Source organism: Grampus griseus (genome assembly GCF_964374135.1).
Source record: "Grampus griseus genome assembly, chromosome: 20".
Lineage (NCBI taxonomy): Eukaryota > Metazoa > Chordata > Mammalia > Artiodactyla > Delphinidae > Grampus > Grampus griseus.
The window spans coordinates 38781365-38805073 of NC_139014.1; the positions used below are offsets into that span (position 1 = coordinate 38781365).

A 23709-nucleotide genomic window follows, 5' to 3' on the forward strand; every position below is an offset into this window, starting at 1 on the left:
CCGAGTCTCCAAAAACCACAGTTAAGGAACGGGTGGGAGGGACAGGGACCAAGGAGCGTGACCACGCGTGCAGGCCCCGCCGTCAGGGGCCGGGAGGGTCTGAACAAAGGCCTGGGCGCCCGGGAGAGCAGTGACTTCGAGGACCGCAGCCCGCGCTGCCGTCCCCAGCACCCCGCCGCCCCGGGAGCGCCCGGCCCAGGAGGGCCGCGCACGCGCCGCCGCCGGGACGTGACTAGGACAACGTACACGCCGGGCGGCGGCGAGGGGGCGGTGTCTGTGGCAGCAGCCGTCGGGCCGGGGGCTGGGCCGGGGCTCTTGGCGCCGCAATCTGAGCGTATCCTTGCGCCCTGAGCGCTTCGCTGCGGTCTGGTCTCCACTCAGGCACTCCCTTAGCCACCCGGTCACCCTTCAGGGGTCCTCGCGGCCCGCCCGCCGCTAATTAGGGGACGGACGCAGTAGCCAAGGCGACCGCCGGATTGACAGGCATGCGCGCCAACCGGCTTCCGGAAGCTGCCGTCTGGGCCTGCCCGGCGCGTGGCCGGTGGCCCAGTGACAAAAGTGGAAGCGCCAAGGGGGCGGTGACCGGGCGGGCTGGGTTGTGTCGGTTCCCCGGTGATTGCGCGCTGGGGGCTGAGGCGATTTCGGGCGTTCGGACGATGCCGTGACGTAGCGTGGCGACAGCGTTGACGGCGTGAGCGCACCCCCGTGGAGGGAGCCCTACGGCCGCGGGGGAGGCGCGGACAGGAGGCAGGCTGCTGTTTGGGGCGTTCGCGGAGCCCTTCAGTGGGTGGGGGAGGGGCGGTGGACGGCCCCCGTCTGCGCGTGCGCCGGCCCCTCTGCTGACCCGGCCGCAGGCGCGCGCATGCTCGCTGCACGCGGAGCCGCCGTGGCCGGTCGTACTGCGCCTGCGCGCGGAGCCGCCCGCTGAGAAGAGGCGCTGGCGGACGTCGGGCGGGCGGCCGTGACGTCGTGAGGAGCGCTTTAAAGTGCGGGCCGAGCCGGGCGTCCGAGGGTCCGGCCAGGAGTCGGGCCGAGCCTCCGCGGCCGCCCTGCGCGGCATGAGGCCCTGCCGGCGCCCCTGCCCCCCGGGACGCGGAGAAGGCGGAGGAGGAGGGAGCCTCGTCGCCGTCGCCGCATGACTCGCCGTCCCTGAGGCCGACCCGCCGCCCCTCGACGCCCCTGCTGGGCGGCGCGGCCTCGCTCGCGGGCCTGGCGCTGAGGGCCTCTGCGGCCCGGGGCCCGGGCGCGTCCCCCAGAGCCATGCCCGGCCGCCCCGCCCGCCGCGGAGGGCCCTAGAGCAGCGGCGTGGACCATGGCGGCCGCCAGCGGCTACACGGACCTGCGGGAGAAGCTCAAGTCCATGACGTCCCGGGACAACTACAAGGCGGGCAGTCGGGAGGCCGCGGCCGCTGCCGCCGCCGCAGTGGCCGCCGCCGCTGCCGCCGCCGCCGCGGCCGAGCCCTACGCGGCGCCCGGGGCCAAGCGCAAGTACCCAGAGGACTCGGACCCCGAGCGCAGCGACTTCGAGGAGCAGCAGCTGCAGAAGGAGGAGGAAGCGCGCAAGGTGAAGAGCGGTATCCGCCAGATGCGCCTGTTCAGCCAGGACGAGTGCGCCAAGATCGAGGCCCGCATCGACGAGGTGGTGTCCCGCGCCGAGAAGGGCCTGTACAACGAGCACACGGTGGACCGGGCCCCGCTGCGCAACAAGTACTTCTTCGGCGAGGGCTACACGTACGGCGCCCAGCTGCAGAAGCGCGGACCCGGCCAGGAGCGCCTCTACCCGCCGGGCGACGTGGACGAGATCCCCGAGTGGGTGCACCAGCTGGTGATCCAGAAGCTGGTGGAGCACCGCGTCATCCCCGAGGGCTTCGTCAACAGCGCCGTCATCAACGACTACCAGCCCGGCGGCTGCATCGTGTCTCACGTGGACCCCATCCACATCTTCGAGCGCCCCATCGTGTCCGTGTCCTTCTTCAGCGACTCCGCGCTGTGCTTCGGCTGCAAGTTCCAGTTCAAGCCTATCCGGGTGTCGGAGCCCGTGCTTTCCCTGCCGGTGCGCAGGGGGAGCGTGACTGTGCTCAGGTAACCGCCTAGGAGGAGGGAGCGGCCCCCAGGAGCCCGCGCTTTCCGCTTCTGACCCAGGCTTCTGTTTGCGGGGCGGGGGTGGGGGGCGGGGAAAGGGGTCTGCGTTTAAAACACGGGCAGTAAGAAAACAGGGAGCTGAGCTAGAATTTTCTATCCCGTGGGCAGACTTGACCCAGAACTAATGTAAAGGCATCTTTCTGGAAGGGTGGTTTTCGGAGTCTCCTTTACCTTCGTGATTTGGCAAGTCACTTCCATTTTGGGCCTCCATTTCCAACTCTGTGTTTTTAAAAAAATTAGCTGGCATTACCGTCTAAAAGTCTTTCCAACTTGCCATTCTTGGTCTTTTTAACAGAGAACATGTTCGTGGATTCCTTTAAGAGAGGAGATCCTCACAGGAAAGCCCTCGAGCGCATTTAATTGATACACGTTCTTCATTCCCAGGAGGGGGAGTGGCTTCCCTGGAGTTGAACAGATCAGGGGTTGGACCAGGACTAGAGTGCAGCAAACTTAAAATTCAGTCCCTCTTGGCTGCAGAAGAGCCCATTGGTCCTTTGTAAGATGCATTACCTGTAATCAGGACCATATGAAACAAAATAAAGCTTGTCTCTTTTCCTGGTATTAGGCTTTGTAGCTGTTCAGCAGATCTTAGGCTCTTGGCCTATTTTCAGCCCCAGAACCTGCTGAGAGTTAGCTCAGTGCCCTGGCCCTCAGAGAAGATTGCCTGCTGCAACACCTTTGCTGTTTATATGAAGCAGAAAATTTACTTGGAAGCTCCCTGCTTCCAGCCCTGAAGCAAGTAAATCGAACGATGTACTTCAGTAATCCCCAAAACCTCTTAGGAGATCTAGACTGCAGCTGTTCCGAGCAGCTTGGTTGACCACCAAATTCTAGTACAGGATCGGCAGGCACTGCACTTTTGTTGTGAGCAGCTTAACCTCTGAATTTCGGTCAGTGCCGTAGGCCACGGTCACGGGGAGAAGCAGGGTCCCGGGAGCCCTCTCAGTGCCCTGAGGCAAGTGTTCTGTCTCATTTGAGGGGAACAGCTGAGGCTGCCTCCGTATCTGGGAATGGCAGCAGAGCCGTGTGGTGCCCACCATGTCTCCTGAGGGGGCAGTTAGCGAAGTCAGTGGCAGCAGGAGCAGTACTTCGGCTTCCTTATGCGTCGAAATCTAGAGGCCACCTACCTCTCAGGTACCCCCTTGTCACGTGGGCTCCCGGCTTCTCCTCGGATCTACGTGGTGCTCCAGATGGATGTCTTGGCAGAGCCCTTTAAGATGGGATTTCCAGGGCACACTCTCCCAAGTGGCCTGCCGTGTAAGGCAGTTAGGTGTCTGACTTCATCGAAGGGCTCTCCGTGCTTTAAGGGGTCTCTCGCACGAGGGCCATTTGCTCTCCTAAGGGGATACTGGTTTCCCACATCATCACAGGTCCTCAGGGCTGTCAGCAGGAGGTCTGGCAGTGGCCCGGTGTGTGAAGGGGGGGCCACAAGAGGCAGTCTGTGACTTGCAGAGCCCCCTCCCTCCCACACACGCACACCCTGTATTGAGGAGAGGTTTCAGGTTCCTAAAGTGCAGGTCTGTTAGCGATCAGCAGCGGGATTGCATCACCAGGAAAACGCTCTTCATCTTTGCCTTAGAGTGGTGAAGTCCCGAGGCTTTCCCAGTCCCTTCCTCCTGGATTCTGACTTGGCTGAGGGGTCAGTGTGGGAGGCTCGGCCACGTCCTGAAAAGTGCTGCCCCTGGCTTTGAACCCAGCTCTCCTCTCGTTTGCTTTGGGACCTTGTGGGCGTTCTCTGAGCTGGCTTTTCCATCTGTAAATAGGGTGATGGCAACTTCCACAGCCTGTTAGAGCTAAAGGTGGTGATTCGGAGTCTAGCAGAGGGCCTGGCACAGGGTCGACCATACACAGCCACTTCGTGCTCCCCTGCTCTCTTGTCGGGGAGGGGGCTAGGGATTTGGGGGAGCCTTAAACATGGCTCTTCCCTTCACAGAGTTCACGGCCCGGGGGAGGCCACAGTCAGTTAGTTACAGCCCAGGAAGGTAACCGCAGGAGTACACTGGGGGGGACGTCTTACTCCACTGTGGAGTTTGGAGGTTTTCAGGAACTTGAAGGGGGCTAGGAGGTGACTGGGAGTGAGCCGCCGAGCAGAGGTGCGGGCGGAGGGGAGCGCATGAGGGCTAGGTGAGGGGTAGGTGCCGACTAGAGGCAGCTGGAGCTCCTTACTAGTCCTCAGAGCCAGCCTGGACCTGAGGTAGACGTTCTGGTGTGGCGTGCCTCCGTGAAGCTCTAGAGCAGAGCTCCTCCGCCGCAGTCCTGTTGACGTGTGGGCAGTCCTTGTGGGGGCTGTCCTGTGCCTCTTGGAACGTTTAGCTGGATCCCTGGCTTCTGTCCGCTATGCCAGAAGCACCTTCCGTGACGACCAGAAATGTCTCTAGACACTGCCACGTGTCTCCCAGGGGTGAAACGTCCCCCAGGGGAGAGCTACTGCTCTCAGGTTCCGGACACCCCCGCTAATTTAAGTTCTCCAGCACCTGTTCACTTAGCTCTCTGAGCTTACTTGCTATGCAGGTGTGTGAACACCTGCATGTTAGTGCTGCCTCTGTGCAAGTCCTGCTCGGGCTCTTCCCTGAGCTGGTAAGAGGGGATGCTTGCTTTCACTTCCTGGTAAGTATCCCAGCGCAGAGGTGATGAGCTGTAAGGCTGCCGATGGAAGGGGCTGATGAACACAGTGGTTCTCTACAGGTGGGCAGGGGTTCTAGTAGTTCTCATCTGACTCAGACTTGTGTTGTTGATGGCAGTGGTGTCTGTACCCGTCCAAGGCAATATGGCAGGAATACAGTTTTATATTTAATAGTTGTCAGCGTGGATTCCAGTGTGTGGCAAACATTGACTCAGCAGTGTCCAGACGTGGGCATTTAGAGCAACTCCGGAGCAGACCCTTCTGGAAGTGCTTCAGACTTCTTTCCAAGCCAGCTGGGAGTTGTCTTCCTGTAACCTTTCCACGCTGGGCCTGAGTGGGTCCTGTCTTAATGCTGTTCTCTAGAGAAATAAATCTTTTTTATCTCTTCTTACATCAGTTCATCTTGTATTCCTTTTCCTGTTCCCTGTATGGTAAGTGGCAGATTAAAACAGATTTCAGATGGATTAATTGGAATAATTACCTCAAGGCTAATTGCATACTTGCTGCTATTTTTAATCACTGCTGAGTGGTCTGTGGTTGCGGTGCCCACATGCCCAAAGAGCCAGGCCTTAGCCACCTGTCTGCAAATTACTGTATCGCCCAGCCATGAGACCACGCAGTGGTGAGCGCAGCCTGTGACTTCCAGATAGCAGTTGATACTGGGTGGAGCGGGCACCCCTTCAGTTCTGGGCAAAGGACTGATCATGTTCAGCTGGTTGAAAGCAAAATTTAGCTTTCTGGCTTAAAATAGTTAGGAATGTAGGGCAGATAGGTCTGGGCCACATCTCTTGTGTGGAATCTTCTGATTCCGTGAGAGGGGGAGGAACTTGAGGATGAAGTCAGGGCTGTTTATTCTCAGGAGGAGCTGGGCTACGGGGTGTTGGCTGGCCTTGGTTCTGCCAGGCGTGAGAAGAAGGCAGAGGGCAGCAAAGGAAAGGAAGCTAGCAGGCTAGTGACGGTCTTAGTCATGAAGGTCAGAGAAAGCAGAAAATAAATAGGCCATAAAAGTTTCAGGGCTGGCTGGCCATTCTTGGCTGGGCCGTTGGTGTGCTGCTGTTACTGGGATATGATGCTAACTCGCTGGAGGCATGGGCTCATCTTTGCGGACTTTTTCCCTGGAGGTGGTTGGAATACCTGTATCCTTTGCCGAGGTCGGTGAGGCCCCCACGACAGATTGGACCTTGTCACTGGGAAACACAGATGGGCTTTTCTTCCTACTCCTCGTTACCTACCTCTCCCCACCGCCACTCCCATCAAAAAACAAAAACCAGTGTAGCATAGACACTGAAACCGAGAGTTTGATTAGAGTTCCATTGCCACCACTTTAGCTGTTTGACTTTGGGCAAGTTATTTAATCTCTCTGGGCCTTAGTTTGCCTCTGCAAAATGGGGCTGTTGAAGTCCTAGAGTTGTTAGATTGTCTTTCACGTGACCGAAGGCTTGAGGTTTTGGTGAAGTGTCTGGAAACAAGCTGCCTCTGTGCTCAGCTGCTTTCTGTTTATACTTCGATGTGTACAGAATTGGGACTTGGAGCAGGTTGGCCTTCTTCTTTCTGGGTTCAGAAAGCCCCAGGACTGCTTCATCGTGTTAGGCCATGTGTCTTCTAGGAGGTTCAGGTGTGATTATAACTTGAGTCTGAGGTCACAGTTCTGCCCCTGTGCCCAGGTGGCTGGCCTGCTGCCCCCCAAATCCTAAGTGAGGTCCTGTAGGCCTCTCAGGGGTGAGGCAGGCTCATGGGGGCTGCCACAGCAGGTGCCCCCGCTGGAGGGAGGTGTCGCCAGGCAGTCCTGGTGATCTCGGCCAGGCCCTCCATCTCTGGCTCTGTCTGCCCTGGGCAGGGCACAGAGTAGATGGGGAATGGCGGCCACCTTGGAACTGTGCCTTGATAATTCCGTCTCCAAGGCTGTCCCCTAGAGGAGAGGTGTGTAGTCCTGCACAGCCCCTTATAAAGAGTCTTCCAGACTCCTCATTTGACCTGCACCTGATCCTCTGAGGAAGGACTTGCTGCAGTCTGTGTTTTGCAGATGCAGAAACTGAGTCTTCACAGCAGTAGGAACGTTGACCTCGACACACACACGTCATCTAGCGTCTGCTGTATGCAGAGATGAGTAAGGCCTTTGCAGAGCTCTGTCTTGTGGGGAAGACAGTTGCCACAAGGCCGAACTGCAGTAGCAGAGAGGGTTGGGTGGGTGGTGTGGCGGAACCCAGCCTGGGGAGTTGAGCAGAGCTTCCCAAGAGAGGGGAGACTTTTCAAGAGTCACTCTAAGGCATAGTGTGGTGGGTGACAGCCAGGCTCTTGCTCTGGGTGGTTGCGGCACACTAGTCACTGCTGCATTGGGGGGGGGGGTGCTTGGGCTCAGTGCAGGGCAGTACCAGCCTCAGGTATTTCCCCTCTCCCTTCCCTGTGAGAACAAAAGAGGAGGAGGCACTGGAACTTTTCTTCATGCCAAGGTTAGGCCTGGACCCAGGGTATATTAAGTTTCAAGCTGGCAGACTGGCACTTTCAAACAGTTTGTCTTGTAGCAAGTAAGTTCCTTAGCAGTAAATAATCCTCTGTGGTCTCTGTTGGACACTTTCTGCTGAAGTTTGGACAGAAGAGCTTCCTCTGATAGGACTTGGAGCCTCCTACTCGCAGCAGAGCTTGATACTGAGGACGGGGTCAGTAGGCTGTGTCGTAGCTGCCAGGAAGTTCTAGAAGACCAGTGCCAGTGAGTTCTTCAGGTGGGGGTCAGTGAGCGCCATGGTCATTTCTGTGGGCCCGTGTGGTCTTGCTTCTGCACTAGTTCTTCTGAGGCCTGGGCTGGGGGACAGGAACCTGGCATGACTTGCTCTTTGTTCTGGAGCACGTTGGGAGGTGGGGGGGCACTTAAAATTTGACCAGCGTCTGGATCTGCTGCTTCTGTGTTACAGGATGCAGTTCCTTGCTGAAGATGGGAAGTCAGGGCCCTTGGCAGGTCCTATAGCCAAGTCAAACAGATTAGTAACACTCGTTAACAGTAAGGAAGGTTGCCTGCAACCGGTACTGCAGGTCTAGGCCTTAGAAATATGCCTTGGATTGCCTTTGGGGAACTGGACTTCACTCTTTGGCAAAGTCCCGTGTTAGTATGGGACTGTCTTGGAGCCCAGATCTGCACTCCCCTAATGTGGAGTGACAAGAGAGAGCATAGGATAAGCTTTAGAGCTCCTAGCCCTGGGAGGGGGCCCAGGAGGCCTCTGCTGCAGGGGGAGCCTGGATGAAGGTTGTCCAGGACGCCTGGCTTGTGTCACGTGCTCAGTAAATGGGGGTGCCAGGCACCCTGCATTATCTCACTGAATTCTCATGGTAGCCCTTCAGGTGGGCCTCCCGCTGCTCTTCTCCAGGGGTGCTAACCAGGAAGACATATAACTGTAGTTCTGCCTAGAAGAGACGAGCAGGAGCACTGACCCTTTTAACAGTCTCATCATTAGTCACCACAAAGGAATGTCGTAAGTGACAGAGCACAGAGCAGCACCACATGAACACCCGAGAATCTACTGCTGTCCCTGCAGTTGGCCCAGCATGTGACTCAGCTAAGGTGACAGAGCTCAGGTTATAACCCAGGTCTCTTCAACTCCTCGATCGCTGTATGGCATTTCTCACTGGGCCTCCAGATATTTTCTTAAAGATTTTTTTTTTTAATGTGGACCATTTTTTAAAGTCTTTATTGAATTTGTTACAATATTGCTTCTGTTTTATGTTTTGGTTTTTTGGCCATGAGGCATGTGGGGTCTTAGCTCCCTGACCAGGGATCGAATCCACACCCCCTGCATTGGAAGGCGAAGTCTTAACCACTGGGCCACCAGGGAAGTCCCTAAATTTTTTTTTTTGTATTTTGGCCATGCCACGCGGCATGTGGGATTGTTCCCCGACCAGCGATCGAACCCAGGCTTCTGTAGTGAAAGCGCTGAATCCTAACCATTAGACAACCAGGGAACTCCCGCCTGCAGATGTTAATAGGTGTTGTTTGAGAGAAGGTTCCTTGGTCAGTGCTCAGTTAAAGTCAGCTGTAGTAATTCTCAGGTCCTTTAACATACCAGTGCTTTCTTAAAGTCATCAATATTTCCAGATTGATTTGACTGTGGACATTTGTCCGTAGTTATCTCACAGGACTGTTATTTACAGAGAAAATTGAAAACCTGTGGTCGAGGAGCAGCTCAAAGGGGAAAATCCCTAAAATAAGAGCTCTTTTCTCTGCCCTCCTCATGGCCCCAAATCAGATTTCTGAATCAGAGGTACTTCTCTCTAGGACTGTTTATTCGCTCTTGCATCTAGTTCTTGCCCACGTGGGGGCAGCCTGGCCATTTTGAGGAGTCCTTCCCAGGCCTGTGGTGTTTCTGACCATTGCTCCATCCACGTCTTCACAGCTGCCCTTGAGAAGGAGCTGATTAGCAGCTGAATAGAGAAGATTGGTGGTCCCCGGTGGCAGCCAGGGAACCTGAGCAGGGGGAGGAGGCCTGTGGCTGCGGAGCTGCCTTGGCTCAGTGGAGGGCTTAGTGGGGGGTGGGAGTGCCTCATGGCTGCCAGGCTCCCAGTGAGGGCCTGTACTTAGGGAGCTGAGTTTGCTTCCAGAGTTTCAAATCGGAGAGACATTAGCTGTGAAGAGGACAGCCGTCTACCCACATTCATTGGTTTGAGCAGTTTTCAAAATCATGTAACTTGATGAAGAAAATAAATAGATACTTGAGTGTGATGGGAATTTTTAAAATATTCCAAACACAGTTGTCTTCAAGATTTTGGATCCCCCAAAATGAAGGTGTTTGAAAGCATTTTTTCCACGTAGACAAATTCTCTTTTTGAACCTTGCAGCCTTAGTTCTCTCTGGTGACTCAGTGCTGTCAGTGTCTGCCTTGGCCTCCTCTGCCAGCCCAAGGGTGGGGGAGGGGGAGATGCAGTTCTTATCTTCTCCCCAGGGTCTGGCCTGAGTCACTCCATCGGCCTCCAAAGCCACTAAAGGTGTGCCCTCTTGGGGACCCTTTGAAAGAAGGGCTCCTGGCCTGTGCAAGGAGATTCCTGCTTCTGCTTCTGCTTTAAGACCTGCTTTTACCTCATTCCAGGTTTTCTCTTCAGTGATTTCTGGGCAAAAGCATCCTGGAACTTAACACGTTATTTCCTCCCACGTAGATCCTTGAACGTGTCACGTAATGGGGTGGAGGGTGGCCGTTAAGACTGGGACCCTATTTCTGTCTCCGTAACCCTGGGGATCTTTGGTTGTCCATCTACTCTCCATGCTCACGTGCTCTGTGTTTCTTTTCAGTGGATATGCTGCTGATGAAATCACTCACTGCATCCGGCCTCAGGACATCAAGGAGCGCAGAGCAGTCATCATCCTCAGGAAGTAAGTGTCCTGGTGTCTGGCTCCTGCAGACCTGACTGCAGGTGGAGGTCTGGGTTCCTCTGTCAATAGCCCTCAGCACGAGGGCTGAGCAAAAGCACACGCTCCCAGTGTTTGTGGGCTGGGTCTTGAGACAGGATTTGGGGGACATTCTTCCAGGCCCTGCCTCCCCCCACCTCTTCCTTTTCCTTCCTCCTTTGTTCTGATTTGTCACGTGTGCTTCTCACTGAGTATTTTTAGATTGTGCCTCAGCAGCTTGCTTTAAAAATGCCTGGGTTTTCACTTCTGAGAGGAGCAGGGGGTGAGGACAGGGGATGTAGGTGGGTGGCTGGCCGCGTGTTGAGCAGGCGCATGGCTTGTGGCTGTCCCTCTTCTTTGGCCAGGGGGTCAGGGACGCACTGACCAACATTGCCAATCCTGGCATCTCCAGCACTTCTTTTTTTTCTGCTCACGAGGTGAATGGACTGACCACGTGGACGCTGGGTCAAGACAATCCTGCCTTGAGGCAGGGGTCCTGAGAAGGCTGGCTGATTGCCCAGGCTCGTGTAGTCGTCAGTGAGCAGGACAGTGCCTAGACCCAGGCTGGAGCAGGATGTCCTATAGCTTGCCTTATTTGTTTTTTTTTTAATTTAAGTAAACTTTATTTTTTAGAACAGGTTTAGGTTTACAGAAAGTTGTGAAGATAGCAGAGAGCTCTCCGTTCCCCTTCCTGGTAATGTCTCACATCAGTGTGGTATGTTCATCACAGTCACGGAACCAATACTGATCCGGGACGGTTAACTGGAGTCCATCCTTTACTCACAGTTCCCTAGTTTCTCCTCATGTCCTTTTCTGTTCCAGACCCCACAGGATGTGCAGTTGTCGTGTCACCTTAGCTCCTCTCCGCTGTAACACTTTCTCAGACTTGCCTTATTCGTGGTAACACCGACCGCCAGGTGTGTGGTGGAAGGTCCCTCAGTTGGGGTGTTGCCTCATGGTTACACCGGGGTTGTGGGTCTGGGGAGGAGACCGCAGAGGGGCAGCGCAGTTCTCCTCACGTCACGTCCAGGACGCAGGACCTTCCACTGTCAATGCTGACCCTGAGCGCCCGGCTGAGGCTGCGTTCGTCACTGTTGCCCCCTGTCCACACTGTCCTCCCAGGAGGGACGTCGCTGTGAGCGGCACACGTGTAAGGAGTGGGGGGTGAGCGCCACCTCTTTGAGGGCGGAGTGCCACCTCTTTGAGGCGGAGTCACCACAGAGATTGCCTGGAATCCTTCTGTACAGGAGATTTTGTGTCTTGTCCCCCACTTGTTTATTTCTTCGTTCACTCATTCCTGACATCAGTGTGGAGTTGTGGTGTCTGTTCTGTGCTCAGCTTGTCCCAGCTTTGGCCATTGGGAGCTCTTTCTTTTTTTAAGTACATCCTTACTCTCTGGCTTGTCATCTTTTTTTTTTTTTTTTTTTTTGCGGTACGCGGGCCTCTTACCGTTGTGGCCTCTCCCGTTGCGGAGCACAGGCTCCGGACGCGCAGGCTCAGCGGCCATGGCTCACGGGCCCAGCCGCTCTGCGGCATGTGGGATCTTCCCGGACCGGGGCACGAACCCGCGTCCCCTGCATCGGCAGGCGGACTCTCAACCACTGCACCACCAGGGAAACCCTGGCTTGTCATCTTTTTTTTTTTTTTTTTTTTTTTTTGGTCATCTTTTTAACTGCAATTTATCACTTCTGCATCTTGGCCCTTTGGGTCCGGAGCTCCAGTACATTGTGGTGGTGATGTCTCTTTGGCACGGCCCTGCCGCTTTGCCAAGTCAGAACATTGAGTCTGTTTTATCATCTGTAGAATGGAGATGACCCAGACCTGTGGGACAGTCCTGCGGTACAGGCAGGGCGCTGGGCACCTAGGGGAACTCCAGTCAGTGGTCAGCCTGGCAGCCTGGCAGTTTCTCCTCTAGCCTAAGAATATTCCCAGAATCCATCAGAAGAAGGGTTTTTATCTGCTTTTCCGCTTGCTTTTCCTGTGGTTCCCAGCACAGTCCAAAACCTAGGACCCAGAAGTGAGGCAGCCCAATGTGTTGCTCCCTTCTGGCCTTTCCTTCCCAGTCATTTCTTGTCAGGTGTGCCTGGTACCGCCAGCGGCAGCCAGAGACCAGGTGGCCCACCCGGGGCAGGAATGAGGGTGGAGGGGAGTAGAACCAGAGCAGCGCCTTCTAGGTGTTCCTTCCCAGCTCCTCATAATAGCTCATCCCAGGGAAAGCTTCACTGGAGGTGCAGGAGGAAGTGGCCAGAGCTGGAGTGTTGGGTCGTTCTTCTGGCTGTTTCCTTCCTCGAGCGGTGGCTCCCGTACCTGTCTGCCCGAGCCGGATGCTCCTTGGTGGAGCTAGGACTCTGCACTGTTGTTGTTTTTTTGTTTGTTTGTTTATTTATTTGTTTATGGCTGCGTTGGGTCTTTGTTGTTGCTGCGTGTGGGCTTTCTCTAGTTGCAGCGAGCGGGGGCTACTATTTGTTGCAGCATGCTGGCTTAGCTGCTCCGCGGCATGTGGGATCTTCCCGGACTAGGGCTCAAACCCGTGTCCCCTGCACTGGCAGGCGGATTCTTAACCACTGCACTACCAGGGAAGTCCCCAGGATTCTGCACACTGTTAACCAGCTCACCCCGGAAGCTCTTTGGCCAGCTGAGCCCCTGTAGCGTTCTGACCGAGGAGAATGGCTGTTGTGGGTAACTGGGCTCTTTGACCTTCTGCCCTGAGTGGATCCAGGAGCCAGCCGGGGACTGGGCTGGAAAGGAGTGGATGGGTGCCCCCACCTCCGCAGCTTCCCTAGGCTGCTAAGCTGGTGAAGTGCCTAGCTGTAGGCAGCCCACCCAGGGGACCAGAGCAGAGGCAAGGGCAGCTCTCTTGCCTGCAGAGTAAAATCCAAGGTCTCTGTTGGACTTTGCCTGTCCATCCAGCCTCCTCCCTCAATGTTCTCCCTGTTGTCTCCTTCCCACTTAACGTTAAATTACCTGCGGCTCCTAGCGTGGCCCACGCACTGATGTCCCAGACTCTTGCAGCAGTGTGGCCTCTGTTGGGAATGCTTTCCCTTCTGACCCACACCCACCCCCCAGATGACCCACATTATACGCGCTGAAAGTTGGTTAACCTAGCCGTCCTTCAAGGCTCGAGGGTCAACCATCTTGACACGCAGGAAGCATCATATACATGTAGCTCTCTCAGCCCACCCCCTACCCCCTGCTGTCACAGCCTGTACACTTGCCATTGTGAGTTCCAAAGCTGTGTTCTGTGGGGGGCAGGGAGAGCCGTGTTCATCTGAGTCCCAGCACTGAGGCCGGTCCAGAGGAGGACAGCTCCGGTCGATGAACAGCACCAGGTACAAAAGGACAAGCTGGTGACCTGATGAAAAGGGTTGCATCCTGGCTCAGGCGCTGCCCAGGGGTCAAGGATGTGGCCTTGGTGGGTGCCTGGCTGACTCTGTGTCCTTCGGTGAGGCCACATCCTGACAGGTGGGACCTGGGCACTGAGCCCGGTCCTGCTCCTCGTAGGCAGGTAGGGTGGAGCCAGCTCTGCCTTCTCTTAGGTTTGGATATAGATGCACAGGCTGCAGAGGGAGGGCCTGGGGCCTCTGTCACCACTTCAGGCTGGTCAGCACTGCGGTAGTCTTTCTAAGGGCCTCATGGGGGGAAACGGGTGGGCGGCGGTCAAGTGCTGCCTGGCTCAGCAGAACACGGCTCCTTTGCACGGGGATGATGCTGAGTCTTCATAGGAGGTGCCATAGTTTCTCGCTGGGAGTGACCTTCGGAGAGCCTCCCCGAGGGTGCAGTCCCTAGGCTGCAGCGTAGTGTCATCTGTTTGGGGTCACAACCAGTAAATGGCTGAGTGCGGCCTTGAACCTGGGTCTCCTGGTGTTGGGTCTTGTGGCCCTTGATGGTTTGCACAGTGGAACACCCCGAGCCCTGCCCCAGGGCGGATGCTGTGAGTTGAAGAACCCAGAGCCTTACATACAGAAGGGCTTTCTTGCCTCTGCTGTGCCAGTAGAGAGCTGGAGGCTGAGAGTATTTTAAGCGGTAGGGGGCTACCCTCCAGGGTGTGGGGTGAGGCTGCGGCTGCAGGTTGGTCAGCTCTTGAATACGCCCAACTTCCTGGAATGTCGCTGTTTCCCAGCCCACCCAGAACAAGCTGCCCAGCATGCATCTTTGTCAATCATTGGTTCCCCTGGCAGGGAAGCTGGACCTACTTTTTTGGAAGTGTGGTTTAAGTTTTAAATGACTGGTTAGAGAACCAGGAGGCTGGCCAACTTCTGAGGTGTGGCAGTCATTGGGGTGGGGGAGTATTTGGTTTTTCCCACAGTTCCCTGACGTGCGGCCTTCTAAGGGCCTTGTGTGCTGCCCTCTGCCAAGCACCCGGCTACTAGGGGCTGGGCGCCGGGTAGAGTGCTTCCCACACATTAACCCTGAGAGTGGAGGGTATGAACTCTGTTTGGACAGGGGTTCAAGCAGGCAGCTCACTGCCTCGGCTTCTCTAGCCAGTTTGGAGTGATCTCTGAGCAGGGATTCCTGACTTGGGAACGTGAAGCATCTCGTGTGCACAAGGCACCCGAGGTGGGCATGTAGGAGACTTCGCGCTCCCTTGGGGCCGGGTCTGTGGTAGGTGGGCACTTCGCACGCTCAGACAGCACAAGCAGAGTGAGCATTGTCCTAGGAGCACAGAGCGTGTCCACTGGGGCCCAGCAAACACAAACAGAAAGACGACCTGCAGCTTCGGGGGCTTGTTGAGACACGCTTGGTAGCTCTGGCTCCTGAGCTGGAAACTGCTGGCCAGGCAGAATTGGTGAGCTTGAAGGCGGGAAGTATAGAGGGCCTCTGGAATGGAGGGGCAGTGAGGGGAAGGAGGCACTGGATCCAAACTTCAGCATCAGGCGATGGCTTGTGGCCCTCAGGGCCTTCTGGCTGGTGGCCAGGGCACCCAATCTCCTGGTGTTCAGGAGGCCCCCAGGCCTGCATCGGGTTGGCCTATGAGACTTGTGTTCCTACATGATTAACCAGAGGAAACGGCTCAAGGCGGTGTAAATAGCCTGTTTCTTTGCCGCTGGTCAAGTGGAGCTTGGCTCACAGTGGGCTGAAGTTTGGAAAAGCAGCTGGAGAGTCACTTGCCAAATGTTAACCAAAGCTGGTGTGTGCTGGGCTCTGTGCTGGTGCTGGGAAAGTGGTGAGTGTGGTCTCTTCTCATTCACTTTACCTTTGGGGGAAGGTAAAGGTTTAGCGCCTCACCGGAGGCTGGTCAGGGAATGCTATCGAGAGAGGTGCCGCCTGAAGGCAGTCAGGGCTGGTGTGTGGGCCTCAGGCAGGCTTCGAACAGGCTCAGGGGCAAGGACAGGTCAGGCGGAGGTGCTGTTCCTAATAGAGGCCCCGAGTGGGGAACACAGTGGAGACGGATGGGGCGGGACCCAGTCGGAGCTCGTCAGAGTGCTCGCTGCTGTGCGGGAGGTCTGGAGGGCCCTGGGGAGGACCGAGGCCTGGGAGCAGCAGGTGGGGGCTTGTTTAGGAGAGACTGCCTGTGGGAGGCTGAGCTAAACGGCCTACTGGGTCATTCGGTCCGGGGGTCCCTGGGGTCAGAGGGAGGCCCTCCCAGAAAGCAGAGCAGCCGAATGCAAGGCTGTGTGTGTGGATGAGCAGAGGGTGTGCGCTGGGCTTTGTCCCTCAGCTCGTTTCCCTGATCCCGGCCAGGCCTGAGATATGGCCCCCACCGGGACACCTGCCTGCCACTGCTTGTGTCTCCATGGTTTTTGTCCCGGTACCAAGGACTACGCACCTTTGTTCCCGGGGAGTCCGGAGATTGGGTGTATCCACAACCTGCCTAAGGAATAAGGAGGCGGTGAGGCCGCCAGGGATGTGACTGGCTTGGGCTCCTGGCCTGGCTCTGTCCCTTTTTTACTGAATACAAGTTGGTTACCTGAGCCCTGTGTTCTTACCTGAAAATTGGGGCCGTTGGGATGCTGGAGATGATTAAACTCGAGACTGCTGTGTGTGCTTCTCGGCCCTTCCTCACCGTTGCCCCCTCTGATCTCGATGGGGCAGGGGTAGGGATAAGGACGGCTGTGCTCGGTCAGGTACAGCGTGAGGAAAGGGGAGCCCAGAGCCATGGTGGTCAGCAGCCCCGGTGCGGGAAAGCAGCCTCCGTGTCAGGTCTCCTGGTGTCCTGGAGGACAGTGAGCCCTTACCAGGGCCTGAACTGGGGGATCCCTGAGCACCCTGATCCTGTGGTCTGGCTGGCGTCTGTGGGGGCCCTGGGTTACACGCATGTGGCATGGATGGCGTGGTGGTAACCAGGCTGGGCGATTTGGAGAGGCTCCCCTTGGGGACTGGGTGTTTTGTTGGCCTGGGTCGGGGGAGGTCTGCTGGGAGCCCAGGACCATGTACGTGCTTGGGGTGCCCTTTCTTTGGGTGATACACTCAGGTGTCCTTCAGGCTCCTCTGACCGTAGCAGGCTGCTGCACCCGTGTCAGCACTGCCATGCGGGGAGAGCAGGGCAGGAGTTGGAGAGAAGCGTGTGGTGTTGGTGGGAGCTGGGAGGCGGTACTATTGCAGGAGGGATGGGTGTGGGTCTCGGCTGTGGGGGAGTCTGATACTTAGAGGGGCAGGAGCGTAGACCTTGGGGCCCAGGGCACTCGTAGGCGAGGAGTGTACTCTGACAGGCCTGCCTCACTGTGCCCTGCCTGCTCGCTCCATTGGGAAAGCCAGGCTTTGTAGTACAAGGGTGCTTGGGGAGGGCGGAACCAGCAGTTGTGGGTGGTTAGCAGCGGGGCCTGAAGTGCAGACTGGTTCCCCGTCTCCCAGAAACGGTGGCCTGCCTCTGCCAGGACAGCTCTCTGCTCTGCCACGGTGAAGAGAGCCTGCCTGGGCTTCAGGGGCATCCTGGGGTAGCAGCTGTGTGGCTGAGGCCAGTGACTGGGTCTCTGATTTCCCACTCTCCCCCTCCCCCACCCCGCCCCGCCCCGCCCCGCCCCAGCAGCTTCTCCGCGGGAGTCATGATTGATAAAGGAACGAGAAGGCAGCACCTAGACAGTCAGTCTCCTCCCTTCCTCTCTGGTCACATGGTAATGTTACCTTAATGCTTGGCCATCCTCCCTTGGTTCCGGCTTCCCGGTACCTAGGACCAGTCCATGCTTTGTCCTGGGGGCTGTCCCGACATACCTGAGGTGCCTTGCCATGACCCCTGGATGTTGGCTCAGATCTGTAAGGAAGGTCTTGGTTCCTGTTAACCACCCGAGGAGGCGCAGGCCCAGACCTTACTGCTAGAACTGGGCTTCCTGCCTCCAAACCTGTGGCTCTGTCTGCTGAACCCTGGCCTGCTCCCTGGGAGTTGGCTGCCCTTTAAGAGGGGAGGGGGGTGTGCTCTGAAGGCACACTGCTGGTGGGCTCTGGGCTGCGCATCTGGCTCTAGCCTGGCTTCTTGCAGCTTGGTGGCTTTTCAAAAGTAGAGCTCCTCCAATGTTCTGAGATGTACTTGTAACAGCCCCAGGGAATGTGTCAGGCCCCAGAGCTCCTACTGCCCCCAAAGTGGGTGCGGGAGGCTGAGTTTCTGGTGGGGCTGCTTCTGATCACCCCTTCCCTGAGGGCTGGCCCTGACAGTAGCAGAGCTGTTGTGGGGGGAGCTGCGCCTTCCGTCTCTTCTTCTCTCAGGCAGCTGGAGGGACACAGAGCCTGTCTGTGTGCCTGGCTTCTGTCCGCTCTCAGCTGGTCCCACCTGTCTCCCCAGCCTCCGCAGTAGTCCTGGACCCACAGCGAGGGGCCCCCACCACTGCCCCCGGCTGCCCGGGCCGGCCGCCCTAGTCGCAAGCAGCTCAGGAAGGGCGGGCCCCACCAGGGCTCAGTGTGTGCCAGCCATGCCTGCGTGGCAGGATGTGCCTTCCAGCCCCGGAGGTGTGTGGGCCAGGCTCTCCTCTTGGTGGCGCTGCTCTTCTCTGGCCTTCCACACTCACCCGAGGAAACCACTTCACGGTCTTGGGCTGCGGGTCCTGCCCACACGGGCTTTTCTGCCCTGGGCGTGTGCTCCCGGCACCCGCGGGGTCTTCGGGTCAGCTCGGCTCGGCAGTGCTGGAGGGGCGCTTTCCTTCCTGAGGCTTCAGACTCTGGAGTCCTCTGAGTCGAGCTTTTTGGCTCATGTCACATTTGGTGTGAGCTCTCAGCGCAGGGATCTGAGGCCTGGCCTGGTCAACGAGAGGTCTCAGGGCTTCGGTGATTCTGGTTCCCACCCTCAGGTCTGGGTGTGCCCAGCACCACCTCTTCCCAGCGCCCCTCGAAAGGAGCCTAGCCTTGAAGGGGGCGACTTAGACCCTCAGAACTGAAAGAGGCCTTTGCTCAGATGGGGAGACAGGCCCTGAAAGGGATGGTGACTAGCCCATACTCTGAGTGGCAGCCTCAGGGCTGGATCTTCCTGTTGCTCCTAGGTCCTGTCTCCTGTAGCCTGGGGTCCCCAGAGTGGAAGCCGAGGCTGGTGGGCCAGTAAGTGCAGCTGGGCCCTTCTGGCTTCCCTAAGAGGCCTGGAGGCTCACCTGGACTAGACTTTTCTCCCAGGACTTCCTGGCACACGTGCCTTCCCTCCTGACTGACCTAGTCTTCCCTTCTGTTATGAGGACCGGGCGCAGTCATTCCCAAGAAGCCAAGGCAGCTCTTGGGTTCCCCTTCTGCTCTCTTCCCCCAGCGTTCTTGTGAGGATGTCCTTTGAGGTACCATAGCACCTTCTTCCTCAGAACCCAGTTGTTCCTTTGTGGCCAGCAGCCCATGGGAAAGATGCCTCCAGGGCCTTCTGCCAGCTGCGCCCCCATCACTCCCCGCCCCAGGCCTCTCTCTTGCCCCTTGCTGCCAGCAGCTGACTTGCTGGCTTCTGTATCCCACAAGAGGCCTTGGGGCTTCTTTGAGGCTTCCCAGGCCAGCTTCCTCCTGGCCTGACTTCTTAAAGGACTCGGATCGCTGCCCTGGGCTACCCCTACCCAGTTTCTCCATCCCTTCTTCCCCCACCATACTTGAACGCTTTTCCTCGACTGACTGGTGTGTTCCAAGTGCCAGGTGGGGGCTTTGCCTTCAGAAGCCCTCTGGCCTTGGCTTGGTCAGTGTCCTGGAACCAGCAGAAGCTGCCAGGTGTCTGTGTTGGGACCAGAGCCGAGCGTGAATGTGGGATTGGGTCTGGGCCCTCCTCCTGGCTCTACCACAGCCTTGGTGTCCCCGTGTAAGGGTAGGGAAGCTCTTACTCTGTTCCCTTCCAGTCCTTCCACAGGCCTGGACCAGGGGAACCTTCCTGTCTGGATTTTCAGGCAGGGGTGGATGTGTCTGTTGGAGTGTGTTGGTGCCCACCAGTGGGGCCCTCAGTCTTCTGGCAGGTGCAGTAGCTGTCCCTTGAGAATCTCTGGGCCGGAGGAGGGTGAGATGGGGCTGTCTCATCCAGCTGAGAGAGCCCTGGGATCCTTCCCCTGGGGCAGCAGGTCACTGGAAGTCTCCAAACAGAAGTGTTCCCGTTCCCGACTCCTAAGCCTGAACTTGGGAAGGGCGGTCTTTGCAAGTCAGCTGGACCAATTCCTAGTTGAACCATGAGGAGACTGAACCTCAGAGCAGAGACTGCTGGCCTCCACCTAGCCCGGCCAGAGAAAGAATTGGTCTAATGGGGCCACACCCTCCCCAGAGGCCTGCTGGTGACCCCACGTGCATTTCCTTTGCAGGACAAGATTAGATGCACCCCGGTTGGAAACAAAGTCCCTGAGTAGCTCCGTGTTACCACCCAGCTATGCCTCAGATCGTCTGTCCGGAAACAACAGGGACCCCGCTCTGAAACCCAAGCGGTCCCACCGCAAGGCAGACCCTGATGCTGCCCACAGGTACTCAGCTGCGGTCCCTCAACGCAGGCGCCACGGCCTGGCTGCAGGGCAAGATGGGTGGGAAGCCTGGGGTAGGTGGTTGGGAGCCGGGCATTGTCCACCTTTCCAATGCCTTCTCTCTGGTTCCCTGGGGTTGGTGGCATTCTCGACTAAGCCCTGGCCATCCGCCTGTGGGAACGCTGTGTGCCTTCCCACGCCTTCCCTGGTCCTGCTCCCTGACACACGCTCCGGTGGGTTACATGGGACTTTAGCAGGGAAGTGCAGGCCTCGGAAGGTCGCAGAGCAGGGGCCCGTTTCAGAAGGGTTTCTGAGGAAGCTGCTGAAGCTGAGGCTGGAAGGATGGGGAGGATGTATGGGAGGGGCAGTGTGGGCCAGGGGTGCCGTATGGGCGGAGAGCCGGAGACAATAAGAGCTTGGTAGTTTCAGGGCTGGTGGGGTTGGTGAGCAGAGAGGGAGACTGGGAGTCGGGGGAGGACTGAGAAGCCGAGGGGGATGCCAGAACCAGGCAGGGGCTTGAGGCTGTGATAGGAAAGCCGCCTTCTGCCCGGCAGCCTTGGCGGTGTCCTGGGGCACCAGGCTCAGAGCCCAGCAGACCCCACAGGGTAACCGGGGAATGTCTCAAAGACGAGGGGTGACCGTTGGCACCTGCTGGGCAAAGAAAGACACGGTGCCAGTGCTTCTGCCACTGCCACACACCCCCCTCCATGGAGACCTGGTGAGCTGGGGTGGCCCTGGGCCAGTCTCTGGGTAACGCCTCCCCCACCCCTTCCCTCACAGGCCTCGGATCCTGGAGATGGACAAGGAGGAGAACCGGCGCTCGGTGCTGCTGCCCACACACCGGCGGAGGGGCAGCCTCAGCTCGGAGAACTACTGGCGCAAGTCCTACGAGCCCGGGGAGGACTGCTCGGAGGCGGCGGGCAGCCCCGCCCGCAAGGTGAAGATGCGGCGGCACTGAGGCCTGAGCCTCCGGGACTCGGCTTGATCCTCACTAGCTGCCCCTCCTTTTGTTGCGTTTTGAGGGGTTTTTTTCCTTTCCTTTTCTTTTTTTGATTCTTATATTTTTTTCCTTGGTTTGTTGCCTGTTAAGGCTGAAGAACAGAATTGGCCAGGACCTGGTTCTCGTGTTCTTGGTTTTCCTCCTGGATGGAAAGGCTGTTGGCATCTGTAGGCACAGAAGCTCACGCTGGAGTGGCCAGTGGAGGCGTGGGGGGCAGCTGTCCTCACGTGGGGCTGTGTCTGGCTGGGTTTATTTAAAAGCAACAAAATGTTTTGGTTTAGAAAAATTCTTGTTTTGCTTTAAATGTAAATCTTCTTAGTGTTGTAAATGAAGTTCAATCTCCTCCCCCTCCCCCCACTGTCTGCCATGGGTTGAGGTCTTGCCGACTCTGCAGGGGGCCTGCTGCCCTCCCACCCCTCACTTGCTCTCCAGGCCCCAGCAGCTCCCGCAGATACCCGCTCCTCCTGCAGCAATTGTTAGGGATGACCGGGCAGAGGCCTAGGTAGTGCCAGCCCCTGTTGCCCCAGAGTTGTTCAGTTGGCTGAGACCCCGGGCTTCCTGCATGCCCTCTGGCCTGCTCTGCCCACGGGTCCCTGGGCTGCCCAGGGGCCGGCTGCAGTGGTCCTGACCTCTTGCCAGGAGCCTGCCTCTTTGCTGGGTTGCTCCTTTTAAGCATACACGTGTGATTGTGTGGAACAGTTAGACTTGCCGTATTGGGGCAGTTTTAGGAATTGTTTCTAGCTGGAGGGACTGGTGTCCTTCTGAGTCTAGCGTTTGGGCTATGGAAAATTGTTGTGGTGTGTGGTAGGGTTTTTGTTTTCTTTTGTTCTGAGTTTTCATTTTTTCCTTTGGTCTCCTGGCTTTTTCCTTTCCCTTTCCTTTCTTCTCCATCGGCCCTCCTTGGGCCTTCTCCCTATGTCAGTCCCCATAGGAAGCTGCCCGCCCCCTCTGTCCGCCTGCAGGATGCATCCAAGGCCAGAGCTCAGGCCTGCAGACTGGGTTGGTGCCTCCTCCGCCTCAGGGGCATGAGAGCTGGGGAAGGAAGGGTCCTTTAAAAGATAATAATGAAAGGGAAAAAATAAGTGAAGTCTTCGGCAGTTTCCTCCTGCTCAGATCCTTGAAGGCTGCAAGGTTTTGCTGATCTGGGTTCATTAGGAATGTCTTCTTGCCAGCCAGGGCCAAGACCCAGGCCTGCTGAGAGCAGAGGCCCTCCCAGTCCCCAGGCTGCTACCATCCCAGGGGGCTAGTCTTACAGAAGAGGCTGCAGAAAGCTGGGAGGCAGCCCCCATCAAGAAGCCCCTCTCAGGGGCCAGAGCTCCTTTGCCAGTGTGGATTCCTCGAGTCGGGGCTGCATAACTAAAGCAGTTGCAGTTTTTTTTTGTTTTTTTTTTTTACAGCTTTTTTCCCAAAAATGATTTGTAGTTGTGTGTGCAGCACTTTGCCCTGATATGTGTGCTCTACAATAAAAACCAAATCTAATATATTTTGAAACAGTTGTCTGATGCTGTCGTAAGAGAGGACTTGCCTTTGGTTCTTCCTTAATCCCTTTGTTTTGCCCTGAAACTCTGAAGGGGGTGGGGGGGGGCAGAGTTCATTGCCCACCGAGGCTGCAGAGGAGAGGAGCAGTTGCTGACGCAGGGCTGAGGACGGGCTCGCCCACTGTCTTTTCTCCAACTGCAAGGAGGATGGACTTCGTAAGCCGTATGTCCAGGTGCCCAGGGCACCGTGGGCCCACAGGAGCCAGGATCCTACTGTGCTGAGTTCTGGAAGCCCGTCTTCCTTGGGGTGATGAGAGAGGCTGCGGGCCAGTGGAGGAGGAACAGCACGAGCAAAGGCAGGAGAGGGCCTGGCCTCTGTAGACAATACGTAGGTGGTTTTGCTCATTAAACAAATTCTGGAGTTCCTGCTATATGCTGGCCAAGCCCTTACTGTGGCCCCATAGTGAGCAAAACCCTTCCAGCCCCTGCTCTCAAGATGAGTACGGTAGAGCGGTGGATGCAGATCCAGGCTTGAGGCAGAGGGGTTTGGGTAGAGTAGGGGTGGGGTCCAGGGGGTTTAGTCGCTCCAGATCCTGGACCTGGCTCCCAGGTTCTGGTCAGGGGCTTTGGTCTAGAGTCTCCCTCATTCATTTCCAGTGCCCAGAGCCAGTCTGCTTGGCCAAATTCTTGCTGTGAAAACCTGGCAAGCCACTTAACTCCCCATTTAACAGGGAGGGGAGAGTCCAGAGGGAGCAAGTGAGTGGCCAGGGCTCAGGCCTGCAAATCAGTGACAGGATGTGAAGTGGGGGTGGGGTGGGCAGAGCCTCCTTGGGGTCTGTGGCCAGTTGGGCCTGCAGGGGTAGCCACGGGGCTGGGCGGATAGGGCCCTGGATGCCCTGGAGAGGAGACATTGGAGCTGAGGGAAAGGTCACCCACACCGTGCCTGGGCCCCTGACTTGGGTCACGGGATGGGGGCTCATGCGGAGGGCTGGGGAGCTGCGAGGGATTCTCCACTGCAGCTGTGATAAAGCCAGACCTGGGTTCTTCCTAGTGAGTGAAGGAGGCCCTTTGCCTTGAGGACTGAGGGATGAGGCCAGAGGAACGGGGTCCAGCCCTCAGAGGTCCTGCTGTGTCTCTGGCGCTGGTTTCTGTCCCTGTACAGCGGTTCCATGGCACCCCGTCTCTGGGACTGTGAGAATCCTCTGAGTAGTTCCCAAGCAGATGGGGGGGCCGTATCTGAGTCCCTGAATCTGACTGTTCCCAGCCCTCTGCTG

General features: G+C 57.3%; 1 protein-coding gene across 1 annotated transcript; it reads left to right on the forward strand.

Annotated features, from left to right (window-relative positions):
• Positions 1–578: 578 nt before the first annotated feature.
• On the forward strand, positions 579–22448 carry ALKBH5 (alkB homolog 5, RNA demethylase). The gene is made up of 4 exons (XM_082679008.1): positions 579–2082; positions 10038–10118; positions 19805–19960; positions 20738–22448. The coding sequence occupies exons 1-4, from the start codon at positions 1313–1315 to the stop codon at positions 20913–20915; spliced, it is 1185 nt and encodes a 394-aa protein (XP_082535134.1). The 5' UTR covers positions 579–1312; the 3' UTR covers positions 20916–22448.
• Positions 22449–23709: the final 1261 nt, after the last annotated feature.